This window comes from Grus americana, chromosome 2 (genome assembly GCF_028858705.1).
Source record: "Grus americana isolate bGruAme1 chromosome 2, bGruAme1.mat, whole genome shotgun sequence".
NCBI classification, from domain to species: Eukaryota; Metazoa; Chordata; class Aves; order Gruiformes; family Gruidae; genus Grus; species Grus americana.
Window position 1 is genome coordinate 150718864 of NC_072853.1, and position 25250 is coordinate 150744113.

The 25250-nt window shown below is 44.2% G+C and overlaps 2 protein-coding genes across 2 annotated transcripts; both read right to left on the reverse strand.

The window, feature by feature from the left end:
• Window positions 1-271: 271 nt before the first annotated feature.
• Window positions 272-9484, reverse strand: LOC129203060 (uncharacterized). The gene is made up of 3 exons (XM_054816982.1): window positions 9153-9484; window positions 7752-7818; window positions 272-2903 (listed from the first exon to the last, which is right to left on the reverse strand). Exons 1-3 carry the CDS (start codon window positions 9465-9467, stop codon window positions 1384-1386), a joined length of 1902 nt encoding a protein of 633 aa, XP_054672957.1. The 5' UTR covers window positions 9468-9484; the 3' UTR covers window positions 272-1383.
• Window positions 9485-16415: 6931 nt separating this feature from the next.
• Window positions 16416-19373, reverse strand: LOC129202404 (uncharacterized). The gene is made up of 3 exons (XM_054815061.1): window positions 19189-19373; window positions 18318-18610; window positions 16416-16742 (listed from the first exon to the last, which is right to left on the reverse strand). Exons 1-3 carry the CDS (start codon window positions 19371-19373, stop codon window positions 16546-16548), a joined length of 675 nt encoding a protein of 224 aa, XP_054671036.1. The 3' UTR covers window positions 16416-16545.
• Window positions 19374-25250: the final 5877 nt, after the last annotated feature.

Consider the following 25250-nt stretch of genomic DNA (forward strand, 5'->3'; position numbering starts at 1 on the left):
AAAAAGCAGCGTTACAAACTCCAAAACAGGTGAAGAGTACAGGAAAGTGCATCTATTTTAAATATACATACTCAGGCAGACACCTACATTAAAGTTGTATTGTGCACAGTATTCCTTCTCTCAGTAAGGCTGATGTAAGGCAGCCTGTGAGTGCCTTATTAAGGTCCCTCTTTTGTAATTACAGCGACATACGCACATCTGTTCTTTAGCAGGGATGGTGAAAGCAGGCTGGAAAGAGTTGAGCTACACTACAGGGCATGCAATTTACTCCTAGCAAAAGAAATAAGAAAGGAGAGTGAAGCAGCATTTATGCAGAAGAAAGGAGAAAATGAGAGAAAACACTCTACATAGGTTAGAAAAAGAAAGAATAGTTTGATGGAAGAGTTGGAAAAAGACAAAAATCAGTGTCACTGAATACATAATTTCTTTTTAGAATTAACTGAATGATTTAACAAAAAACCCTACGCCTTTTTAAATTAAGTACCTGTTCGGGAAAATATGTTTGTGAATGATGTTCCTTTGTGGTCAGAAAAATACTTTGTCGTTCATAAGAAACTGAATAAAAATTTGTTTAATTTCCAAAAGTCTCATTTTCAAGACTTTAATACTCGTTTCTTTTCTCCTATACACTTACTTTTTAGAATAGAATTCCCTCCTTCTCATCCTCCAACTTCTCAGTGCCAAAAACTAAAAATGAGAAAGAGCCTTCCCAAATTACTTAACTGCAGATTACTTCCAAATGAAATTAGAACAGTCATTAGTTCTAATGTTTTTGTTGAGAGCAATTATTATATTTTGTAAAAACAATGTTCCATTTTTGACCCATGACCATTTCTATAGTATTAAGCATGTATACTCCAGTGTCACCATAGTATAACCTCTAGTTTGAGGCATATTCTCTCCATTTATAGAAAGCACATCATTTTATAAGATGTAGACAAATTAGCCTCAAAGTGCATTTAGTCTTGCTATTAGCCTGCTGCAGTGAAGAAACTGAAAGCAGGTTTCCATTATTTGGCTGTGCTGCTTTCACTGCAGTACTAAAAGGTATGCATTTACCCTCACCTGCAATTACTTATAGTCCAGAAATAGGTCTCTTTAAGACACTGCTTTATTAGAAATAAGAGAGTTTGACTTGAACTCAAAGTTCCCCTGACTGAAGAGGTTAAAAGTAGTAAAGTTTTGGAACACTGAAATCTACCTTTTCTTTAAATACTGATCATTCAATGAAGATTATATTTAAATATTCCTAAAATTGAGACCATTTTAGTGGGACAATCTGCTCATGTCGACACAGTATAAGGTGTCAAGTATGTATAGAATCAGAGTAGAATCCAAATGCAATTTAAACCCCAGTTCTGTGCTACCTTCACTGTACAGAAATTAAGATGAAATCCATAAAATAGATATACCAGTTCCATGTTCATGGGTGATCTGATTGATCCTTCCACGCACACAGTCAAGAGAAACTGCTATCAGTGTTCCATTATGTACTTCAAAAGATGCACGGAGGGACACACTGGTCCACGTGCTTCCCTCTGGCATCTGACCTCCAATCTGCTGAGCAATTGCTGTGGGTTGCATGTGATCCATGGTCAACTGATGGAGAGTCATTTTGAGCACGTTGCATGAGTGGATTAGCTTTAAGTTAAATGCAAGGCTGGCAACTCCCTTTTCAGTAAAAATGAAATACTTCTGAGCAAGTTGTCCAGAAGAAACCAGCTGTATCTGTTTCTCATTGGACGAGACCTGGGTGAAATCCAGTAATTTGTTTCTCACAGCTCCAGTAGGCAGACCTGTAACAGAAACTGTGGCTGATATGGCACTGGAAACTGCTGGAGGGATCCAGATGAGGCTAAACATACTAATTCCAGAACTATCTCCAAAATACCGAACGTTACACTGTGCAGGAGAGAGTATCTCAAAGCTGATCAGATCTCCAGCACCAACTTTTGTGGCCCCAGAAGCAGATATTGATGTGTCTCTGTAATTTACCCCGGATTTAAATACATTCATTAATTCTCTGTTGGTACCATTCCTATTGATATAAGAAATTAAGGAGAAGCCCTCCCGGACACACATATGACCCATGGAATACAATGCTTGGTGGAACACAAATTTGACAACACCGGTTTCAGTGAACTTTATAGCTCTGCCATCATGAGATAAACTTAGCATGTAAGGGTCGGAAACAGATATTATTTTAAAGGTAGGTCGATAGTTGGTCTGGTAATGCATCGCTGTTGACATCTGTGCACTGAGTGCCACAGCACCTGTGTCATGGGACAACCAAAACAAACTGAGTGGGGTATTAAGATCATAAATATTTAAGTCTTTACTTTGATTGCAGAATTGATTGGGGCTCCTCAAATACACAGAAAGAGTTTGGCTGGGCTCTACCTCGGCAGCACTGCTTAAACTAGTGCTCTGGAAATACTTTCCTTCTGGCTGTTCAATGCGAACACCGCTCAGTTCATAGCCTTCCTCACTGCCATTTAGCTTTAAGGAAAGCTGCAAAAAATTCCTGCAGTTGTGCTTTACTGCAAAATTTAGGTCAGTCCACAACAGACCATGTTGCCTGAATACCAGGCTGTTCTCTTCAACGGATAGGATTTCACAGGGAAGCTTTCCCTTTATCTTCAAGTTCAAGCCAGAGTAGACCTGAGAGATGCCAGACTTTACAGAGGGTAGAATGATGTTTGCAGCCCAAGACTCTGAGAGCTTGTTTTCACTGGTTGCTGAACAAACCGTATCACTGACAGTGGAACAAGGCATGGCCACCATTCCGTCTTCACATTTTAAACACGCCTGGCATTCCTGCATTTCCTTATTAAAGAAATACTCCTCTCCACACAGTCCCAAAGCTGCATCTTTCTCAGCAATTCCAAGGCACCGGAAACCACCTGTTCACAGGAAATGGACAATTTTTATTGTCACACCTTTAAAGCAATAAATCTAAGAACTCTATAGCTCCACATATCAAGTATCTTCGATAACACATCTAATCATAAGAGAGAAAAATAGAAGACAATTATGGTGTTAGATCATTTTGTGCTATTAAAGGATCCTTGATAGCAAACAGAGGAAATACTGGGCTAACTCACCTTGTCCAAGTCAAATCCAGCCGTTTAGAGTGAGAAAGGAGCAAGACAGGGCTGCATAGGGGCAATTCTGATCAAACCCTATAATGGATCATACAGTGATACTGCTGGAAGGGCACTCCCTCCCCTCCCCTAGGTAAAAGGCATGGTAACTTACTGGTGCACTAAGCAGAAAAGATCTTTTCAACTAATAGAGAGCTCCCCTATACAAGGAGAAATGTGCATGTTAGGGGGTAGCACTGCTGTAGCTGTGATTGCTAAAGCAGTGCTTTTCAACCCAAGGGACATGGACCCCAGGCATTCTGTGTACAGTTTTTAAAGAACCTGCAAGAGACAAGTAAGGAAAACAAAACTGTAAACAGCAGGCTTAAAATCATTATGCAGAAGTCCACACATTTAAAAGGTGGAAAACCACTGCCCTAAGACACAGGACGGCAGTGGTTGTGATAGTCTAAAGTTAAAATAAAACATTGCTGCAAAGAGTAAAGAGAATATCTGAAGGTGCCATTTGAAATTACTTTATTTGACATAAAGCAATTTTGTGCTGTTAAATGGTACACCATGACCTCGGTGGATCAAAGAATACACACACAAACAGCAGGTTTTAAAAACAGCCTGTAATTTTCTGTGGCAATTTTCCAAGAGCACCGCCATTGCCAATGCCTCCAGCTGTAGCGACCGGTGCCCAAAACCTTTGTGTACGGAGCTTTCAGGATCTAAATCAACACACAAGATTTGAGGCACCCTAAAGAATAACCACTTGCAGTTTGTGCCTCAAAGCTTAATCACTAATGTACTTGCTTCTGCTTTTTTACCACCATAATCAAGACTCAACAAAAATCTTTCTTACAGCTCTTCTTAAATATCCTTTACTGTCTAAATACTGTGTCATACATTTGCTTTATTCCTCGGCTGGAAAGTTGCTGTATCTGGGCTGGGATTAGCTCTGAGACTGGGACTACAAGCATTTGACATGGACCCCAACAAGCCATTTTTCTCCATTGCTAACCCCAGGGTGGAGCTGGCTAGGCAGACTGCTGATGCAGGCAGAAAAGCACGCCACATGTACTGCAAACTGCAAGACAGAGCAGTATACATGCACCTGGCCCACAAGGGAGGTCAGAATATTGGCTAAAATTCACTTTTGATATTACATTATTCAGCAGAGAACACCAGACACTGTGTTAATTTACACAGGCTTCATATATTCACCCTCATATCTTTGTCTCTTTATGTTTCATTCACTTAAGCGATGATTCTCCACTGACACTGATATGTAGGACTGTACAATTTATGATGTGAGAACATTCCTTCTGAGACCAGGTATCATTTTCTCAAAAGAGCTCACTGCAGAACAATAAGATATTTCCATTTGAAAAACAGTCAAGAGAAATTTAACACTTTGTACCCCAAAAGTGTCTGGCTTTTTTTTATGAGAAATAAAAGCCAAATAAATAAGATCACATTTTTTCAACTATGAACATTCTAGAGGGAATACTGAAAAAAAAACCAGATAAACTTTCCTTTTAAAATCTGTTTTAACCACAGTGTAATTGCTTACCATGACACTTCTAAACCAGTTCTACTTCTCATATCAATGGCTCCCCCATCACTGAGAAATACTGGATGAATTGCTATTAGTACACAAATACAGGTGGTTCACATAGCAGAGAAGATCTGCAGTAGTGCCTAGAGATACTTTTTATGCTATTTGCTTCTTTAAAATATTTTAATGTATGTTTAAGGATTTTTATAAATATCAAGTTTTACAAATACATGTGGTGACTACACTCACCAAGTTGCTTTTATTGGTTAGATCTGCAGCAGGTGTTCCCCCTGCACATATTTCAAATAGGTGACTTCGAAGCAGCACACAGGTCACTTTATACTGTGGACACAGTGGCAAAAGCAGCATCCTACCCTTTGCCCAGAAGAGGTCAAGCAGCAAATGATAGTCAAATAGTGAAAAGCCAGCACAGCAGCATGCTGTGACTGCTTCCTACTTCTCTTCACCACCTGGCAGCCTCTCCCACCTCTTCCTGGCTCCTGCTCTGGGCACTGCTGCACCTGGTTTAACAGCGAGGAGCCCAGCTGTACAGCTGTATTCAAGCTGGTTTTGTGAAATCGAGTATGTCTGCAGCACATTCCCCAGCCCTCACCACTCATGGAGGCCAGGCAATTGCAAGGCAATTAAAGTAAGCCATGCATGTATTTTTCTGCTGTTACTACTCACAACTGCCTGATGCAAAGGTGATATTCAAGCAGATAAAGTATGGGAATCCATCTCTTTTTAAACCATCTATGTCAAATTTGGATCATCACAGATCAACACAGCTAATTACAAATTGGGTCTATCTGTCTAGGTTCTGCTCCTCTTCCCTCTGCATCCCGCATTAAGTTCTACAGTGAGTCCTCTTCAGCTTGCATGGCATTCTGGGGAAAGTGCCTTTGGTTGACTCCACTTGGTGGGTTCACACCAAAGACAACTGTCTGACCACTCTCCCATGATTGTCTAAGAAGGAAATGATGCACTGGACTCCATTTTTGCTGATGAGGTACCTCCAACTGTCATTGCTCCTCAATAACTAGCCTTTAATCAAATAACCTAACAACTCTCATCCTAGATAAAAGCAAGAAAAAGCAGCAGGGGAAGAAGGTATGATGTAGAGGAAAGTGGAAGGGTGAAGAAAGAGAGGCTCCCAGTTCCATGTTTCTTTATTGTTATTTGCTCTGTTTCCCTTCACACTGTACAGTGAACATGAATTGCTACAGATGCAACAACCTTTGCGTGCAGCTCAAGAAACCACATACAACATCTGGAACTCATATGTCAGAATATCACATCCCCATCTCCCCTACATTACCCAAAACAGACGTTCATTTTCAGCCTCCCTTTTGACAAGTTAATAGCACTTGTATAAGATAATGAGCTATCATGAACAGACAGGCTGAAAGTAGCAGTTCTCTCTAATAAAAATTAAAAAGAACGCTCTCTTCCATGGCAGATGAGGATGACATTGACAGGACATTATTTCCCATCATCTGGATCAGGAGTCTGCTTTCAGATCTTAACAAGCCACCATTAAAACTGGGGGAGGAAGAATCAAGGGAAGAGTCCTTTCCTTTCAAATACAAGGCTACTGCCTTTCTGTGGTCTGACAGACCACCACTATCCATCTGTTCCTTGGTGGTATTTTGCCCTCACTTACCTTCCTCCAGCAGTTGTATAGACCCATTCTTGGTCTGGGTCCCCCCACCACAGAACCCACTGGATAAATTCCTTACAGCCTTTCCTCTTCCAAGCCACAGACTAGAGCAACACCAAATGACTACCACATTGGTGGCTCTCCTTTCCTAGGGCTGGGCTTGTGGACTTCCTGCCACAAAACCACCAACTCAACCAAACCCAGTCTCTTACTAAAGAAGAAACAAAGCCTTACAGCTTTCCAAAGCAATGTCTCAAATTTTGTGCCCTAAGCTGTCTTGCCTCTAACTGCCTATCACTAAGGCTGTCTAAAAGTGTCTTGCCTCTTCTTTTGTAAGCTTGATGGCACCCCCTCTACAGCATTTGCCACACAAGGCAACACAAGTGCTCTCTTCCTCTAGTCATTCTGAGTTTCCTGTGGTGTCTGTAGTAATACCATCCAAGCCACCACAGTTCCTACCTGGAGGAAGTAAGGGCAATATAAGCAAGCTCATGTTCTCTTTTAACCCTTTCCTAGGACCAATTCCCTCCCACTTTTTTTCTCCACCAGTGGCTGGGCAGGAATAGTACAAAATCACTCATCATCAGCTGAAAACAACCCTTGCCCCTCAGAGAGGCCACCCTCTTTTTACAAGTAAGAAGACCAGAAGAGGAAAAATGTAAAACCTAATGAAGCCCACCCTTGATTGTTTGACCAGGAGCCCTCAGGTACAGGTCACAACTGGTGAAATGCTCTGTATGATCACAGAGCTCCTTTCAAGTTTTTTGGCTGACTAAAAATTAGACAAGTAGAAAGAAATCTAGTATCTGGATATAATTTGCTCAATATGTCTATTAATTTTGCTCTTTTGTGTCTGACTGCCATGAGAAATAATGAAGTTGAAGTCTGCAGTGCAGAACTCCAGTCAAATCTGTTCTTAAATGTCTGAAAAATTCCCCCAAGCCCCCACAAATAATGGAAACTGTGGATCGTTCCTCAGTATTTGACAATATTGTTGCTAAAGGAGAGTAAGATTGATGGAGGGAGGCCTTATAAGAACCTTCATTAGATCAAATCAAATATCTACTCCAGTGCAGCAGAAGGAAAATGACAACTATTTTTCTCCATTAGGAATAATATCTTTGATTTTGACCCCATTCACACCAGCATAAACAAGAACAAAGTCAGGTCATATGTGAAAATTAAAACCAAAGCATATAAAACCCCACAAAAATAAGGTAAAAGGGACCATCCAATGCTTCTAGTGGATATTACGTCCTAAATAGCTCACTCTCCACAAGAACAGCTATCAACTTACAGCTGAGTGTCTTCAACCCCCTGATTCCAGCAAGCTGAGCATATCATTACTCACAACCATACAGACCTGAGTCCTTATCTATCTCTTTGGCCTGTTCCTGAAGATCTAATTATCTTCATTCTTTAATTATCAGAGAATATAACTTACCTGGAGTATTCAGACATTTTATCCTCTCACCACAAATGCTTGGAGATTCAGTGCATTCATCTCTGTCCTGTAAATCATGAGAATCATATTGAAACACTTTAACACAACTACTTAAATTTGAAGCAGGCAATTCTTCAGGCCCTGTGACACCCATCTGCCAGTAAAAGGTGTATGTGGGGATGGAGAGGGGGCTGATCGCATAAGCATGTTGGAGCAAGATAACTTGTTTTGGATATGTCACCCGTTTTAACAAGGTATGCAAAAAGGCTGCGTGGTGTCCACAGAAAGCTAGGAGCGTGCAGATGATGGGCTAAATGCACTGGTTGTAAAACTAACGCTTGTTACCATGCATGATCTGTAAGACAGTACCACGTCCCCCCAGAGCTATGCATCACTCGGTCTTAAGGACATCATAACAATCAAGACAGTGTTAAGAAAGGCTCTTAAAGGCATTTAGTCTGGGAGGAAGGTGATAACTGAAAAACACACAAGAAAGGTAAATGATAAAGTAGTATTTCCTGTCAACAAGCCCTCCTTTCACCCTACAACAGGCAGAGGGGAAAGAGTAACAGGCTACATTTGTATTTAAATGCTAGCATTAAAGAAAACTGAGACTAGCAGAAAGGGAACCCGACAGACTCTTTCAGCTTCTCTTCTCAGTATCTTGGGCTTAGGTCACCAGCCATTTGGGCTCATGTTAAGCTAGGAATTGGGGGCAACACTTCCCAACAAGACACTGCTTTAAATATCAAGTTCCCCATATATCTTAGGACTTCTAAATGAGAGAAAGTGACCAAAGAACTATCTTATTGCATTTATATGCTGGTTTTGTATTGTATAATAAAATGTATTTTATAATAAAATGTATTTAATAATAAAAGCATCTATGTTCTATATTTTTATATGTTTGTATGTTATGTTTAAGCTGGAACTAGTTTTTACATTTGTTTTAACTGACAACTTTTGTCTCCACACTTAGAAATAAATATCTGACCTCGAGTTTTGCTTAGTAAAGCTTTCCTCTGCTTTTCAGAGATGTCTAGAAGTTCCTGTAGAGTGGACTGGGATTAAATAAACAAATTTACCATGCATAAGTACACATGTTTTAGGATGTCTTTTCCTATCATCATGACAAGAATCAAAATCCTGCCAGCTGTCAGGCTAGGAAAGCATCACACACAACAGGCACAAACTAGTGCCCCATTTAGAGCAGTAAATGGTAAAGAGAAAACCCACAAAAAACTTCAGGCAGACTTCGAAGTGCCATAGACACATTCAGTAAAGCACAGGCTTCAACTGGATCTCTCTAGCTCTGCAAGCAGTTATTTCCAGAATGTTACCCCAGTATGTCCAACACAATACTTCGTAAGCAATAACTGAAAATACAGAGTTATGTTTCACCTGGCAAATCCGATCAGAGTTTGCAGAACACTCGGCCATTTGGAAAAAACCAGCAGGACACAATGTACATTTTTCACATTGTGAAGGTGTCTTTTGGAAATTGCAAAATTCATCACTTTCACAAAGGCCACAGTCCAGCAAAGACTCCCCAACATTAATCACTTTTGCATCCACTTCTACTTTATGCACAGAGTATGACTTCTGGAGATGATTTCTGACCTGGTTCTGAAGTCCTTGAAGATGACTTTCAAAATAAGTTTGAATATCTTCTTGCAAACTCTGAAATGACATTTGTTTCACTGTATCAAAAAGCATGCCATACTGGACTTTGATCAGATCCATTTGCTCATACATTTTTCTTTGCTGTTCAAGAATCTCCCGTTGCTGGCTAACCAGTATGTGCTGCTGTTCAGCAAGTTTTTGCTGCAAATCGACAATGATCTGCTGTTGGCTTTTTAGCATTTCAGTAAATTTCTCATGCCCTTTTGCAAGGTGCAGCTGTAGTATTAGGGCATCTTCAGATGGAACTTCATTTTCTCCTGAAATACAAATGATCGGTTATTGTCCAAGAAAAATAATTTTCCAGCTTGCGGTATTATCTCTTCAAAGGCATTCAAATGTTAATAAGATAATGAAAAGTCTCACTAAATTCAAGACATGATTATAAGGCCAGTTCCTTTACTATCTTTGTAGCCCCTTCATGGGACCATGAGGTCTTCCATTTTATAAGCATCAACTTTTAGTTGTAGACATTAAAAAAGTCATAATTAAGCCCCATGCTTCAGGGCATAAATTAATCATCGCTGGGGTTCAATAACAGATTAATCATTCCTATGTATGTGTTCAAATACAGTAAAGAGTAAATGGTCAATTTTCACTGCAGAGGCAATAAAATGAGGTGATAAAACTTGCTGAGAATACTATGCTATTAAGGGTAGTAAAAGTAAAGGTCAATTGCAAAGAGCTACAAAAGGAGTCTATGATACTGAGTAGCAGCAATAAAATGGCAAAAAGAAACTCAAAGGAGGTAAAGGTGAAATGAGGCACCCACTGGAAAAAAAAAATCTATGTTTTTTATATCAAATGTTGTACTTGTAGATTATTATTATTGCCACTTGGAAATGATCTTGAGGTAATATATCTAGATATAAATGTTGGGCCACAGAGCCACGTAATCGTCAGTTCAGTGCCCAACAGAGGTCAAAAAAGCAAATAAAATGCTAGGACTAATTAGAAGAGGAATACATAACAGAAGAGAATGCATCATTATGACATTATATTAACCAATAGAGCATCTTAAATACAGCATGCAGTCCTGGTTCCCTATCTCAAATAATGGCACAGAAGAACTTGAAAAGTTCACAAAGGACAGCAAGGAATATCTAACATATGATACTGCCATACTATGAGAAAGTAGGTAGGACTTTTCAGGCTCAGAAAAAAAAGAGAAACCAAACAACTGTGCTACGTTACAGGTGTCCTAAAGCAAGTGGATATGGAAAGACTCTTCACTCTTTCTTCCAACACAAGAATTAGGGGACATTAAATGAAGGCAGCAGTTTCAATACATGCTAAAAGTTCAACCAGGTCCAGAAAGTTGCTGGCCCAATATATAAAATAAAATTAATTTGGGGCTAAAAGATACACAGAAATCAATCACATTCAGGAAATCTGACCAACAACCTGTCAGAGCTGGGAAAATGATTTACGCAAATATGCCATGCTTTCCACAGTATCCACTGCTGGGCATAGCTTGAGAGAGAATTCTGAATCCAATATGGTCATTCATCTGTTCTTATGCAGCACTGAATTTCCTTCTTTTAAGTGCAGAACAAAGGATGAGACAATGAAGCAGACCATAGCTGGTTCCTGTTTACGGTTTCTAAAATATTTTGCTGTTCAGTTACTTTTATTCACAGCATAAGGCACACATTAATTTTTATTTTTCGGTATTGACTTAAATATTAAGGTAGTTTCCAGGGTACTGGATTTTAGAAAGTAAAGACCAGGATCCAGGAGGGGCCGCACTCCCCATCCAAGTTGGAAATTCCATACTTTGAAATATCTGGCAAATTATACCCCCAGATCTCCTTCCATCTAACACAAACAAGCAGATCTGTGAAGAGCAGAACCAATGTCATCTCATTCTCTGTGGATTTGTGTCTTCCATTTGACTGGCTAAATAAATAGCACTACCTTTGCTACCTTTCCTCTTCAGAATACAGAGCAGCAACCAAGCTGCATTAGTCCTACCAGCTGCAAGGATTAGGCTAGAGGCAAACTTTCAAATGCTCATATTCCACTCTCTCCTCTCTTTAATCACCTCTTACAAAGTTTACACAACCTTGCCTACTTTTAATACTTCTGCCAGTTGTCAAATTTGCCTGAAATCAGCCATAGGTTTGACAGGTACTGGGCAGCAAGACAGTTACAAGCACACTATGATTGCCTGTCAAGCTTTTTCATCAACCTACATGGGCTTCATTTGCGCTTGAGGTTGGAAAGACATTAAATTCCTTTTCACGGAACTTTTACTCTCAGAAGTCTGGCTTACAACTGAGAATACAGGCAGAAGAGCACAGGTCTTTGCCAAGTATTTTGGCTGTACAAGTGACAACACAGTGGAAAAGGACCACGCCATGTATCAGCAAAAGTTATGTCTTCAAAGCAGATGGAAAGTCTGTGAGCAAAATGGTGGCCCTTACCTGGCCAAATAAAGCATATGCACCTAGAAACATAGCAGATGAAAGCTGGCATATTGAGGCTTTGGCTACCATGTTGATTACTGTTACTTAATTGTTTCTTGGTAGAGGTCCCTGTAAGTTTTCTGAGAGGGACTTCATCCTCTTTTCCTGCATTAACATGATTTCTTACATGCTGGGATCACATGTGAGAACAGGGCTCCATGCTAGTACTGTAATACAGTTATCGATAAAAATAATATAAATGTAGTAAATAACGAGCACAATATTCTTATAATACCAGAAAACCTAAAATGTAAATGCAATCCCTGGGAAACTGCTACAGCATTTATTGTCAAATGAGCTGTGTACATGTCTGCCTATATCAATAACTTCAGAAAGAGATCAGCTTAACCTTAAGCTTGAAATGTTAACAAAGCCAGGTTTGTAAGGAACAAATGGTAATGAAAGTAACAGCATTAAACTCCCCCTTTCTAGGCCTTTTGACCCTCTTTCTCAATGAAAAAGGAAAAAAGAAATAACTGTCACAGAGGTGAGGAGAAGTCCAACTGCACCACTTAAAAGTCAGCCCAGGGAACTGGCTCTGGGGAACTGCAAGAGGGAGTGAATCCTACAGTCAAGGATATATTACCAAACCACTTTTTACCAAAACCACTTTTTCTCCAGTTGTCAGTGGCTGAGATTCAGGGACCAATAACAATAACATTTTGAATGATTCCAGCCATCACAAATTTATAGACGGGGAGAATACAGACTCTTCTAAGACAGGGTTATTGGACTCTTCCCATCCTGGGAATCTGGGGTTTTCTCACGTACATGAGCAAAACTATTAGAGCAAAGAAAGGTTAACTAAAGCCCTGAATCAATAAGAGACATAAAGTAGAGGTTATTTTTAAGCACATACTGAAGGAGCATTGTCTTCAACCAGTCACTATTTGACTTGCTGGCAGTAACTGCTGTAAGTTTAAGTACTGACTGCAGTGAAGCTTACATGAGGGCCCAGCTTTCTATTATCTCTGCCCTAGACGGCCTTACAGAACTTTGTAACAACAGCTACTTTCCAGTCAGTCAATTCAGCTTTGCTCCTTTTGGCTGTCTAAAGCTCAGCTGGTGAGAATATGAGCCCTAAAAAATCCTTTGTGACTGGTTTTTTTCTCTCTCATTTTTATCCATTTTGCAGTACTATGACTAAACTTACACTTACCAGTACAAGAGGCCCTTTACTGCACAGCACAGTCAGTGCTACTGGCAGTTCCCAATGCCAGAGCAACACAGAGCATAATGAAGCTCTTGCATGAAAGAGAAGACTCTACTGAAAATAAACTACATTCAATTAAGCAGAAGGGATATCTTGTTTGCCAAAAGAATTCTGAAGCAGAAGGCTAAAATAGCTCAGATGCAGAGTGCCCTAAATGTGGCTTTGTTTCTCTCCATTAACTATATAAAGGTAGGGCACAGTAAACATGTCTCATGGGGATGTCTCTATCGCAGATGTCTAAAATTATGAAGAATTCCACTGCAAGTGATGTTTACGCATTAGTAGATGCCAGCAATCCCACCTAAGTACCTTTCCACATTGCCCAGACAAGCATCAAACAGGTACACCCACTAGCAACACTCAGATGTTCCCATGACCACAGATGCAACATTACTTTCCCTGCGCACACCCCGCCCCCCCCAGCCACGGCAAGGTCTGTTTTGCAGACACCTGCTCCATGCTCCCAGGATCAATCCATGGTGCAAACATAACATCACATACAAACCTCTGCTGCGTTTCCCTAGTATGCCTGGAAGGGATACGCTATCTGAGGGCATCCTGCACGGTCAAGGTAGCCCTCAGGCACCATCTGCCACTGCACAAGGGGTAGAGGCTAAAAGCAGGCAGTCGTCCTGCTGTGAGGAAGGGAAGGGGAGATGTTGACTGGGACTAGAGCACAGGTTGCCAGTCACTCCTGGTAACCACAGGGAATGAGAGCAGGGGGCTGCAGGCACTGCTCAGTGCACGTACAGCAACAGCATGAGAACCCACAACCTCGTTCACCAGGTTTGGCACGTATGAGATATGGCAGCTGCACGTTATTTTGCCCAAATGCAGGTGTTTGCAGATGCAGAGAAGTTTGACCAAAAGAAAACAACAGAAAAATGGGTCTGATAGGAACAATGAAGGATTTAATGGCAATTAATGAGTGAGGAAAGACGAATACAAAATGGTAAGACAACAAAAACAGGTCCTGTGCATTCTTTCTTTTGGGATGCCAGTCCTTCATCTGTAGTAAGGTATACTCACGGTGCTGCTGAGAAATAGCAGTGACAATCTTGCAGAGGAACGGGCTCATCTGATTTGAAAAGCACTCCAGCATCTTCACCTGGCCAACAGAAGTGGTGGTTCAGCTGCAGTTGGCAGGAGCGTTCCAGATAGTAGCTGTGGTGCTGGTGATAGTGGCTGAAATGATGAAGTTTGTGTGATCCTCACAGAAGGGCTGCACTGGTTCTGCCAGGCAGCTGGTGGAGAATAAGTCACCTGCCTCATGCAGATGAGCCTGCAAACACAGACACAGTGCTGGGGATCAGCTAGTGCCCCCGACACTGGCCTGTATCTTGGAGGGCTGGTGGTATCAGGTGTGGTCTTCAGCAAGCATTCAAGTAGATCGCACCTCACATGAATGGGGCTACACAATAGGTTGAACAAAAGATTATTCTGCTCACCAAAACACAGCCTTCTCCACCAGGTAAACTGGAGGGGAGGTCTCTCTTAGTGACTGAAGAATCAGTGCAAATCTACTCATGCACTGTCACAGAGCTGGTAGCCACAGGCTGGGGTGGGCCACTAGGTCTCCACCTGTGGATGGTGAATTAATACAGGCAGAAAAATGGCCTCAGGGTCACCCAGGCAGCATATTTCAGTTCCTCTGCTGTCTGAGGAGAGGGCAAAGAACCACCCCATGCGGCTGGCCTTAGAGTGACGTGCTGAAATGGTAACCAGACAGAAACATTCCCCTAAAAACAAGAGAAAGACAGGAACAGTCACTGACCTGTTTCTTCTTGAATAGATGGTTTCCTGTTTTCAGCTACAGCACCTTAGATGTGAAACTGAAGGGCCCGATAGCTTTCTGTTTCTTTCCTCCACCAGGAACCAACTATACCTTTGTCCTTCATCTAAAAACACTGGAAATCCCCAGGACAAATTCTCTGCACATGGCTGCCAGAGAAACCTCTTCTTTTGGGGTGATTGATGAGGAAGAATTAGGAGGATGTGTGAAGATGTAGAGGTGGCAGATAACCTGTCATAAACTTGTGTTCTTTCCGACTGTGTGACAAGTTCCTGGAGGCTAAAATAAATGTATGATTGCCTGGGCTGGAGGCATACACCTGCACTGTCTGTAAAATGTATAGACATCACCCTGAAGTCATGCAAAAGATGTACTGTGCACAGGGAAAAAATACTGCAGTATTTTCTTTGCCTCCTGCTCACTTGAAGTCACATGCTGAGCACACGAGCCTCATCTCACAAGACACTGCAAAGAGGACTGGGAACACACAGCCACCACTCTGAGCACGGCAGGCAACTCTCTGCAGTCTGACTAACCCCAGAGGCTCCCAGAGCTCAGCAAAGCCTGTCTGCTGCGTACTCATTCACTGCTGCACTCAAGAGGTCCCTAGATTTCCCTCGGAGGGACTCTTGCTGGTTCCCACGCACTATGACCACCACAGGCAGTTCTCCCCGAGTCTGGTTCTTCTCCATGAAGTTACATCCATGCACATCTGTTAAGACAGACTCCTGCCACACCTACATAATGAGATTTCTCCACAAAATTTCATGGCAGGAAAGCCACCATCTCCACCATAAAGACTGGGTACAGCTCTTGGGTGAGCTCTGTCTCCCCTAGCAGGGCTCTTTAGAAGGCTAGAACTGCAGTATGCTCTTCATGATCCTTACCTGCATTTGCCCTGCCGTGTTCACTCCATGCTGTTTGATTAGCAGCCCTCCCCAGACAACTGTAAATGTATTTCCCCTAATTAGATGTCTGACTATCACATTGTGTTGTTCTGGTTGTTCTAGCAGACAAGCCATGTTGGAATTGCTATGCAGAACCATGCTCATTTCCAACACCCACCCACTCTAGCTGCACATGGAGATTGAACAAGGTATTCTCTGCACCAATGCAGGAAACCCACCTATGTTCAAAAGAAGGTCTCAGGCAAATGCAGACAATGTTAGAGGTTGCAGGCAGAGCACAATACCAGATGCTTGCCTGTACATAGACCTGAAGGAAACCAAAGACTGTCAACATGGCTTATTTTTTTGTTCCTGATGCCAAGAACATGGAATTTCTGCTAGATGTTCATGAATCCAGTATGCTATTATTCCACTTGTAGGAGAGAAAGCTGCCTTTTATACATGGGCAAAACATGTATACATGTCCTTTGTCCAGTCTGGACAGAAGTATGTCTACAGCAGGTCTCACCCACACCAAGTGCAGCCATGATTGCCACAGTGGGCCTGGGTGTGGGCTGGTGACAACCAGTGTCACTTGCTGGCCACAAGGCAAAAACACGGAGAGGGGAGAACTTCTGAGGGTGCAGTTGTCCTTGTCTGACAACTCTTCTCACACACCACAGCTCACGTGTTATCACAGGTTTGCTCACTGCGTGCTTCCATGCTGACAGTGCCTTCCATGAGATTACGTGGTTTAGCAGGCAGTGCTGTACACTGCTTTCCCTTCAACATACGGGACGCTTCTCTCTGCCAGAGGAAGGAGATGAATGCACAAATCCGTGACTGCCACTAGACGCAAGATATAATCCATTCTTGATGCATTCAAGGATTTCGTTAAGAGAAACTTCCAACCACACTTCTGCTCCTCCAAGACTTCACCTGGCACCAGGCCTGCAAAGAGCATAAAATCAAAAGAGTACAGTGAACTCTGCGTCAAGTCTCCAAAATCCCCAGTATCTTCACTCTCCGACCCTTTTGCTTTAATTTCCCTTATTCTGTTTTCCTCTGACCCATGTCAGAGGAGACAGAGGACCTAAGCCTAAGGCCTAGGAGATGAGGGGTGCATGTAACTCACCATGTTAGCTGGAAGTGCTGATGGTACTGGAGACTGGGCAGCACAGACTGATCCACGTCCTCTAAAGACAGCCAAAGAATAAGAGGATGTTTGGAGATAGAGGTCATGCTGAGCTGGATGCTCTTTGTAAGACCTTCATGGAGATACAGCATGTCTGCTTGCAGCACCATCCAAGAAGGATTAGTCTTTTCTGTCCATACAGAATGCCCTTATTATTTGCCAGGGCTTGTACTGCATACAGATGGATTTTGATAAGGACAAAGAAAACGCAAATATCCTGGGTCCTTTTGCAAAAAGGAGGCATGGCAGTTATGATGACAGTACAAAGAGTATGCACCGAAGCAGAGAAAATGGAGGCTAACCATACCAACTTCTCTGTTTCATATAGAGAATGTTTTCATATATGTTTTCTATGTTTTCATATAGAGGTGCTCTAAGACATCTGGGAGCAACGTCAGGCAAGATGATGGTAGACAGTGTCACTGCACTAGGCACAGGGTGGTTAAATCTCAGCCCTGGGACTGGAATCACCTGGAAGTGCTGGAGTTTGCTTTGGAGGAGATGGCACTTCACTAAGTAGACGTTGGTAACGAGGCTCGGCATGTGCTCCTGTGTCTGAAGCAGCCACAGCCCTCGGATTAGCCACATAGATGTGACAAAGTTTAAATGACCTTCTTCATGCTTTCCATTAGCTTTAAATATCAATGGGGAATAAAATACATCACCCTTCCTCATACATTTTATATCTTTCAGATAAGGCATTAAACCAGAACCCGAACTGCTCTGTGCCCATTAAAGATCTGCTGGGGCTTTTCATGTGGGTAAATCCATATATCCCAGACAATTACATACTGCTGACCTATGAGTATAATCAGAGACATACCTGGCTTCCTACAGGGATACTGAATTGACCAGAGCTGTGCTCTCATCAGTTGACAGACAAGTGCTCTGAATGATGTGCAGTAAAAGAGGCTTCCACTTGTTTAAAAATAGCACTAAAAAAAGTTTTGCCATGTTTCATCTGCTGTGGGTCTCCTATGTGCACATGTGTGTGCAGAGAGAAGATGAAGAGGAGAGGGGAGCCGGGGCAGCAGTTCCCCCATGTGTCACGAAGACCAGCGCCAGATTTGCCTCCTAATTCTCCCAAAACGAGGAGATCTGGTGTACCCGCACAGATGCCCTAGCGGCCGGGCTCCCAGAGGTGCTCAAGCCCCTCTACTCAGCAGACTCCTGCCAGGCGTCAGGAGACCCAGCACCCCCGCGACTGCAGCTCTCCGCTCGCCGCGCTGAGCCGCCGCGGCCCGCAGGAACCTCGGTAGAGCCGCGGCCCTCGTCGCCCGCCGCCCCGGCGGGACCCTCCCGCCCTCCCGGCCCCTCGGGGCGCCTCGCACCTGGCTTGACGTCGCAGGTGAGCTGCACCCCCAGGGCGCCGCCGCCCAGCTCGGGGGCGGCGTAGGCGAAGTCGTCCCCCGCGAACTGGGCGGCTCTCTCGGCGGCGCGGAGCAGGGCGGGCTCAGGGCAGCCCTCGGCGGGGGCGGCGCAGCCCGGGCCGCGGGGCTGGGGGCGCAGGCGGGGCGGCAGCCGGCACTCCAGGCCCTGGCAGTCGCGGCGGGTGCCGTTGGCGGCGCAGTCTCCGCCGGGGCAGGCCTCCGGCGCGCCCCCTCTGCCGGCGGGGTGCGGGGCGCTGCCGGCCGGCGGGCGGGGCAGCGGGACGGCGTGAGGGGCGGCGGGGGGCGCCTTGCCCTGCGGCGGCCGCAGCGGCGTGGCGGTGTGTAGGAAGGAGCGCGCCGGGCGGCCGGCCCTGCCGCCGCAGCGGGCCCCGCGGCAGGGCTGTGGGGGCGCCTCGCCGCCGCCGCAGGGGGGACCGCGGCAGGGCTCGGCGCTGCCGCCCCCCGCGCCCAGCAGCGAGAGGCAGACGCCGAGCCAGCAGCGCGCCCACCACAGCCGTCTCCCCGGCATCTCCGGCCGCGCCTGCAAGAGAAGAGAGGTCGCGGCAGGTCAGGGGAGCTGCCCCACTCTGCGGAGCGCCCGAGCCCGCCGCTCCCTGCGCCCCAGTCCGGGGTGTGCAGAGCCGTGGACCCCCCCATCCCTCTCGCCCTCGGTTTTGCAGGTCCCGCCAGAGCATCCCAAATCCAGGAAAAACTTTTTACACCGCCCTTCCACCCCCCGCCCCGTCCCTCCCCGGCGTAACCTGCGGGAAGGTGCGGGGCAGCGCCTGAATCAAGTGCGGCCTCGGAGCGGCTGCCCGCAGCGGGGACTGACCTCCTTCGAAAGCTGGAGGGGAATGGAAATGTGCAACATTCCTGGGGCTTCGTTAGCATCAGATTTCCCAAGCGCCTCCCTTTAACTCCTTCGCTCCTCCAGCCCCTCCCGGCTGCCCGGGGCAGAGGAGGGGGCTGCCCACGGCTCCCACCGGGCTCCTGCTCTCCTGCTGGGGCCGCCGGCATTTCTTCGTGGTAAGGCGCTCGGCAGGGATATGTGCACGTCTTAAAAGGTGGTCTTTTATTCCGAAAAAAAAAGACCCCCAAACAACAGGAATAAAGTACACGCGCGACAGTTTCCAAAAAGAACATTTCACCTGGCTGGAAAAAGTTACTGGTAGTTTGGGTTTCTTGGTTCACTTTGATCGTCAGGAACCTACATGAAACATAACTTATAGCCGCAGCATAAACTGAAGCAGAGGACTGATTTTGACTTTAAATCAGCCATGCGGCTGCGGTGATGTGTATTGCTTTTTGATAAAGCAGCTTTCCTAGACCCTTTCTGGCAGCGCTCACACCGATGTGTGAGAAGCAGCATACCTTTCAAGTGCTCCGAAGCGTGAATAACTCCCCGCAGCAGGAGCCACCTCACTTATCTAATCTCTTCCACATGCTACTGGGGGAAAGCGACACCAAGTATGTGTCCACTTCAGCACTAACTGCGATGCCTCATTTCGTCTTTGAGAAGTTGGCCAGCACAGATACAATAGCTATGGACAGAAGAACAATTACAGAAAATACTGTTTATTGATTCATTATCTTCAGCTTCCTTCCATCCACGGGCTCACGCACGTAAACCCCTTTGGAATATCTTTGCAATGCTCTCACACAGTCCCTTTGCTATCCCTTATACAGGATAGAGGAGAAACAGCACATTGGTTTGTTTGGGTTTTTTTTCCCCTACAAATTCTGTTTGAAACTTGTTGGGAATCTCCATTTTTTTTAATCCAACTGGCTGATCTACTGTTTTCCTTGCTACAGAAAAAGTATACCAGATTCATCACTTACAATTTTTGACTAAGCATTATTTCTTTTGAAAACACCAGCTTCTCAAAACTGAAATGCTGTGCAGCAGCAAAGGCTCCAGACACAGAGGGGTGGTACCCCCAGCTGAATTCTGCAGGGCTAGTACCCTATAGGGTTGCAGGGCTCCTGTTCAGGACAGGGAAACCTGGAAGCCCTGCCAGACCGAGTCCTACATGAAACACCCAACAGTTCCTAGACTCTCTGCCCTGACCTTCAACTGAAGTAGGACTCCGGGGTCAACTACTCCTGAGAGATTCTAGGTTTTCATATGGTTTTCAATATCTCTATCACAAAAAGACATGGAATAAATGGGGATAAACCTCCAGGATCTGTCCTTCCAGGGAATCCACAGCCCAGCCGTGGTAGCATGGAGCTCTGCATGAGCTAATTTTTTCTTCCGAATTAATACTTCTGTATTTTCTCAGGTTCCTTGACAGGTTTTGCAGCCAATACATTGCTACTACAGCTGTATTATTTTGGGGACCCATGCCAGTACATATAAAGCTACCTAAGATGCAAACTCATCTTTGGATCATCTTCAGAAATGACATAGAAAAGCTATAGAGTTGAGGATAACTCCAAGAATAGCTACACCTGCAGGCTAATAATTCATGAAATTGCATGAGACGTGATATTCTCAGTCACAGCACAAATTGAGAGCAACTCAACTGAAGTCAAAGTGCTGGGAAAAATAAGAACAGAATTTAACTTCAAACCTGAATCTTAACAATATTTTTTCAGGGGGAAAAAAAAAAGCCTTTGGATAGGCAACCATCATAGCAGTGATAGTGCAAATGAGAGTACTGATTCATGCATTTTGACTTTGGAAGTGCCTACGCTGCAGAATGCAGCAGTGTGAAATGCTGTCATTGGTTTGACAAGCAGCATAAACATGTATGCTATCCTTTATAATTGAAAATCTGTGCATCAATGAGAGGGGAAAATTAAAAAAAAAAAAAAAGATGTTCTGCTGATGTCTAGTATATGGCACATAAGCTACGTGACACTATTTGTAGGTATTGGTGCGTAGGTGCTACGGCGTCACCCAGCAAACCTGCCAAAGATCCAAACTGAAGTCAGTGACTTGTATGCCAATACACATAAAGCAGTACCTACCCCGCTCTTGCTTTCCTTCTCTGCATGGGCTCTGTGTAAGCAGGGAGAGTCCACACTTCACGTGTTTGCAAGATGGTTTGGTGCAAGGCATGTTTTTTTCTCTTCACGGCATTTTTCAGATTGGCTGTGTTCACTAGCACAACAGGAGTGGCTCAGATCAAAGAAATAGGTAAGGAGGCCCCTATGTCTAAGCTATGTGCAGTTTGGGGAGAGTACTTCAGACTTTGCAGTGATTAAAATTCATATAGAATCAGTCTGGACCCCTATGTCCCCAGTCAGGTGCTGGTGCCCATTTGGTGGTCATCCAGAAAAGAGCTTTATGTGTTAGGTTCCTCCAAAAGGGACCACCTCTGCAAGCACCAAAACTGAATGCAATAGGTGAGGAAGACTGGGATAATTGCTTAAAAATGCTATGCTGATCCAAACCAGCACCCGAACCCAGAAAGAACCCAAAATCGACTTGCTTAGCACCATCTTCAAGTAGACACAGCAGCTCTAGCACGTCCCGTGCAGCGGGAGGTAGTTTTTGCCTTTCTCAAAATCCATCTCACCGAGGCCAAAGAGGCCCTTTACAGAGGCTCAGCATCTCCTCAAGGCCTGCCGGAGCCCGGCGGGGGGGCCGAAGGTGCCCGCGGGGCCCTTAGCCCTCCCGGGGCGAGGCCGGGGCGGGGCGGCAGCCAGCAGAGGGCAGCAGGACCCCGCGTCTGCCCGGCCGCCCCGCCCCGGCCCCCGCCGCCTAGGCCCGGCCCGGCCCCGGCCCGAGCGAGGAAATCGCTTTCCCCGCGCTCCCCCGCCTTTCCCCTCTCATTTTGCTCCCCGTAGCCGGTGGTTTGGGATCTGTCGAGGCCGCACAGCGGGGCCCAGACGCCGGTACCGGGCCCTGAGGGAGGTCTCTTCCAGGCAGGGACCGGGTCCCTCTCCGGGGGACACCCGGCATGAGGCACCGCTTCCTTAAAGGCCATTTACTTTTTCAAAACTCGAGGGGCACATTTTTTTTCTGCTTGTTTCCTTGTTTCTGACCAGTTGAGACAGCTGGATGCTGTAAAAATGTTCTTTTTCGTGTGCTCTCTGCATGAGCCAATATTTTGCAGAAGTCCGGACAACCTGTTCTAAGCATGTTCGAAGTTGGATGATATTTTGCAATATGGATAACAAAAAACATCCAAAGCAATCACATGTAAACATGATTGTTCAATATGATTAATTTTTCTTGAATTCCTACCTTAACTATGCACCAGTTTTGGAAAAATTCCATGTCAGGTGCCATCTAAACCCCATTTTGTTTTCCTGCCTTTTACAATCTGTTACAATAGCAATGTACTACAATTATTTGATCCTATGGGCTTTACAGACATGCTTAACTTAGCAATTTGAATTACTATTACATCCAGCAGGACTGCTTACTCAAACCAGAAAAAAATAAATATTCTTGTCTGTTTGTTTTCAATTACTCGTTTTTTACAAGTCTTTATTTTTCAGGCTAAAATTCCACACATTACCATCATTTTTAGTAAATGTTGGTTCCCAAAGAAAATTCATAGTTAAATAAAGAAATAATTATGAACCAGATGAAAAGCATGGGAATAGTTTTGAGTTTCTCCATTAAAGCTATTAGGATTTTTGCATGAATATTAGCTAAGAAAGACAGAAAAAGAAAATAAGGAGAAACAAATTCTGCTAACTCATTTTCTGCCAGCATCTGAAACACCCTAATTTGGGTTAATGCCTTGTATGCTTCACTGGTTTTCAAAGCATTATCAAATTTAAATTCCAAGGTGTTTTCAGTATTTTCAGAACTGCTAGGTTTCCTGTTTAGAAATGCTTTTTAATGCCCACTAACCTTCAGTCTTTATTTCTTGACTGGCTTTCAAGCAATTTCTTCTGTACATTGTAAAAGGATTCCTAATCAAAGTATAGATGAGCTGATTAATAGTAAGTGCTTAGGGATTGACAAGTTTCTCCTCAAAAAGCCATCACCTACAGTTTCTGATACAGCATGGATAGACCTCAAACCTTTATTCCTTCTTTTCTTGAATGATTTTATGTCATGAAAAATGGCATGCAATGATACCCGTGATGACTGATTGGCCTGTAACTATACCTTAGAGGACTGAACAACTAGATAAACAGAGAGAGCCATGTCACTGAAGTAGTACTTCTCTCTGCTATGTCCTTCATAAAGAACTAACATCAAATCTCATGAGATAGATAGCCAACCTCCCTTAGATGTCTAGACTGTCAGCTGGTAACAGTTTACCATCTAGTTGGTACAGGGCAAAAAACTCACAGCTGTCCAAAGGGAGAAGATGCAGAAACCCCACTAAATAATGACAATAATAAAACAATAACTTCACATAATGCTAGGTTTCTATGCAAACAATAAAAAAGGGAAACAAAGTAGTTCACAGGATATACTTTACTGTTGCTAAGTTGCACACAGGAAGAAGTTGTTGCCTTGGCATATGGGTACTGAGAGTTGGAAAAAAGAAGAGTTATTCTGTGTAAGAAGATCAATGGCACAGATCTCAGATGACCCATACGGCCAGCCCCCACCTGCACAGAAGCAATAGGCAGTGTAGCTACAAACAAAAGAGGAATCCCCTTTGCTAAGTAAGTTTGGGAATTACCTGATTATCCAAACAATTTTAAGGAATCGCCTAAAATATTTTTTGTATAAGTTGATAAAAACTTCTCCCTGGTCTCTTCAGGAATCCGCTTGGTAGAGTACCATGGAACAAAGCCCTGGAGGAAAGAGGGGCCCAAGAAAGCTGGCTAGTATTCAAGGATCATCTCCTTCAAGCTCAGGAGAGATGCATCTCAACAAAGAGGAAATCAGGCAAAACAGCCAGGAAGCCTGCATGGATGAACAAGGTGCTCCTGGACAAACTCAAACACAAAAAGGAAGCCTACAGAGGCTGGAAACAAGGGCAGGTAGCCTGGGAAGAATACGGAGAAATTGTCTGAGCAGTCAGGGATCAGGTTAGGAAAGCTAAAGCCCTGATAGAACTACATCTGGTCAGGGACATCAAGGGCAACAAGAAAAGCTTCTATAGGTACATCAGTGATAAAAGGAAGACTAGGGAAAATGTGGGCCCCCCCTGGAATGATACAGGAGACCTGGTTACTCAGGATATGGAGAAGGCTGAGGTAGTCAATGAATTTTTTCCTTCAGTCTTCACCAGCAAGTGCTCAAGCCACACCACCCAAGTTGCAGAAGGCAAAGGCAGGAACTGGGAGAACGAAGAACCACCCATTGTAGGAGAAGATCAAGTTTGAGACCATCTAAGGAACCTGAAGGTGCACAAGTCCATGGGACCTGATGTGGATTCTGAGGCAACTGGTAGATGAAGTTGCTAAGCCACTATCCATCATATTTGAGAAGCTGTGGCAGTCCGGTTCCCACTGATTGGAAAAGGGGAAACATAACCCCTGTTTTTAAAAAGGGAAAAAAGGAAGACCCAGGGAACTACAGGCCGGTCAGTCTCACTTCTGTGCCCAGCAAGATCGTGGAGCAGATCCTCCTGAAAACTACACTCAGGCACATGGAAAATAAGGAGGTGATGTGTCACAGCCAACATGGCCTCACTAAGGGCAAATTGTGCCTAACAAATTTGGTGGCCTTCTGCAATGGGGTTACAGCACTGATGGATAAGGGAAGAGCAACTGATGTCATCTACCTGGACTTGTGCAAAGCATTTGACACAGTCCCGCACGACATCCTCGGCTCTAAACTGGGAGACATGGATTTGATGGATGGAGCACTCAGTGGATAAGGAATTGGCTTGGATGGTTGCACTCAAAGAGTTGCAGTCAATGGCTTGATGCCCAAGCAGACATCAGTGACAAGTGGCATTCCTCAGGGGTCGGTATTGGGACCAGCATTGTTTAACATCTTTGTTGGTGACATGGACAGTGGGATCG

Coding starts and splice junctions, on each gene's coding strand:
- LOC129203060 (XM_054816982.1), bottom strand. CDS start 9,467: ATGCTTTTTGATACAGTGAAACAAATGTCATTTCAGAGTTTGCAAGAA. Junction 7,819..9,152: donor ACTCTGATCGGATTTGCCAG/GTGAAACATAAC, acceptor CATGATTTACAG/GACAGAGATGAATGCACTGA. Junction 2,904..7,751: donor AAAATGTCTGAATACTCCAG/GTAAGTTATATT, acceptor TCCTGTGAACAG/GTGGTTTCCGGTGCCTTGGA.
- LOC129202404 (XM_054815061.1), bottom strand. CDS start 19,373: ATGCCGGCGGCCCCAGCAGGAGAGCAGGAGCCCGGTGGGAGCCGTGGG. Junction 18,611..19,188: donor CCCTCCAGCTTTCGAAGGAG/GTCAGTCCCCGC, acceptor GCCGGCCGGCAG/CGCCCCGCACCCCGCCGGCA. Junction 16,743..18,317: donor CACCTGCGACGTCAAGCCAG/GTGCGAGGCGCC, acceptor TGCTCTTTGCAG/GCCTGGTGCCAGGTGAAGTC.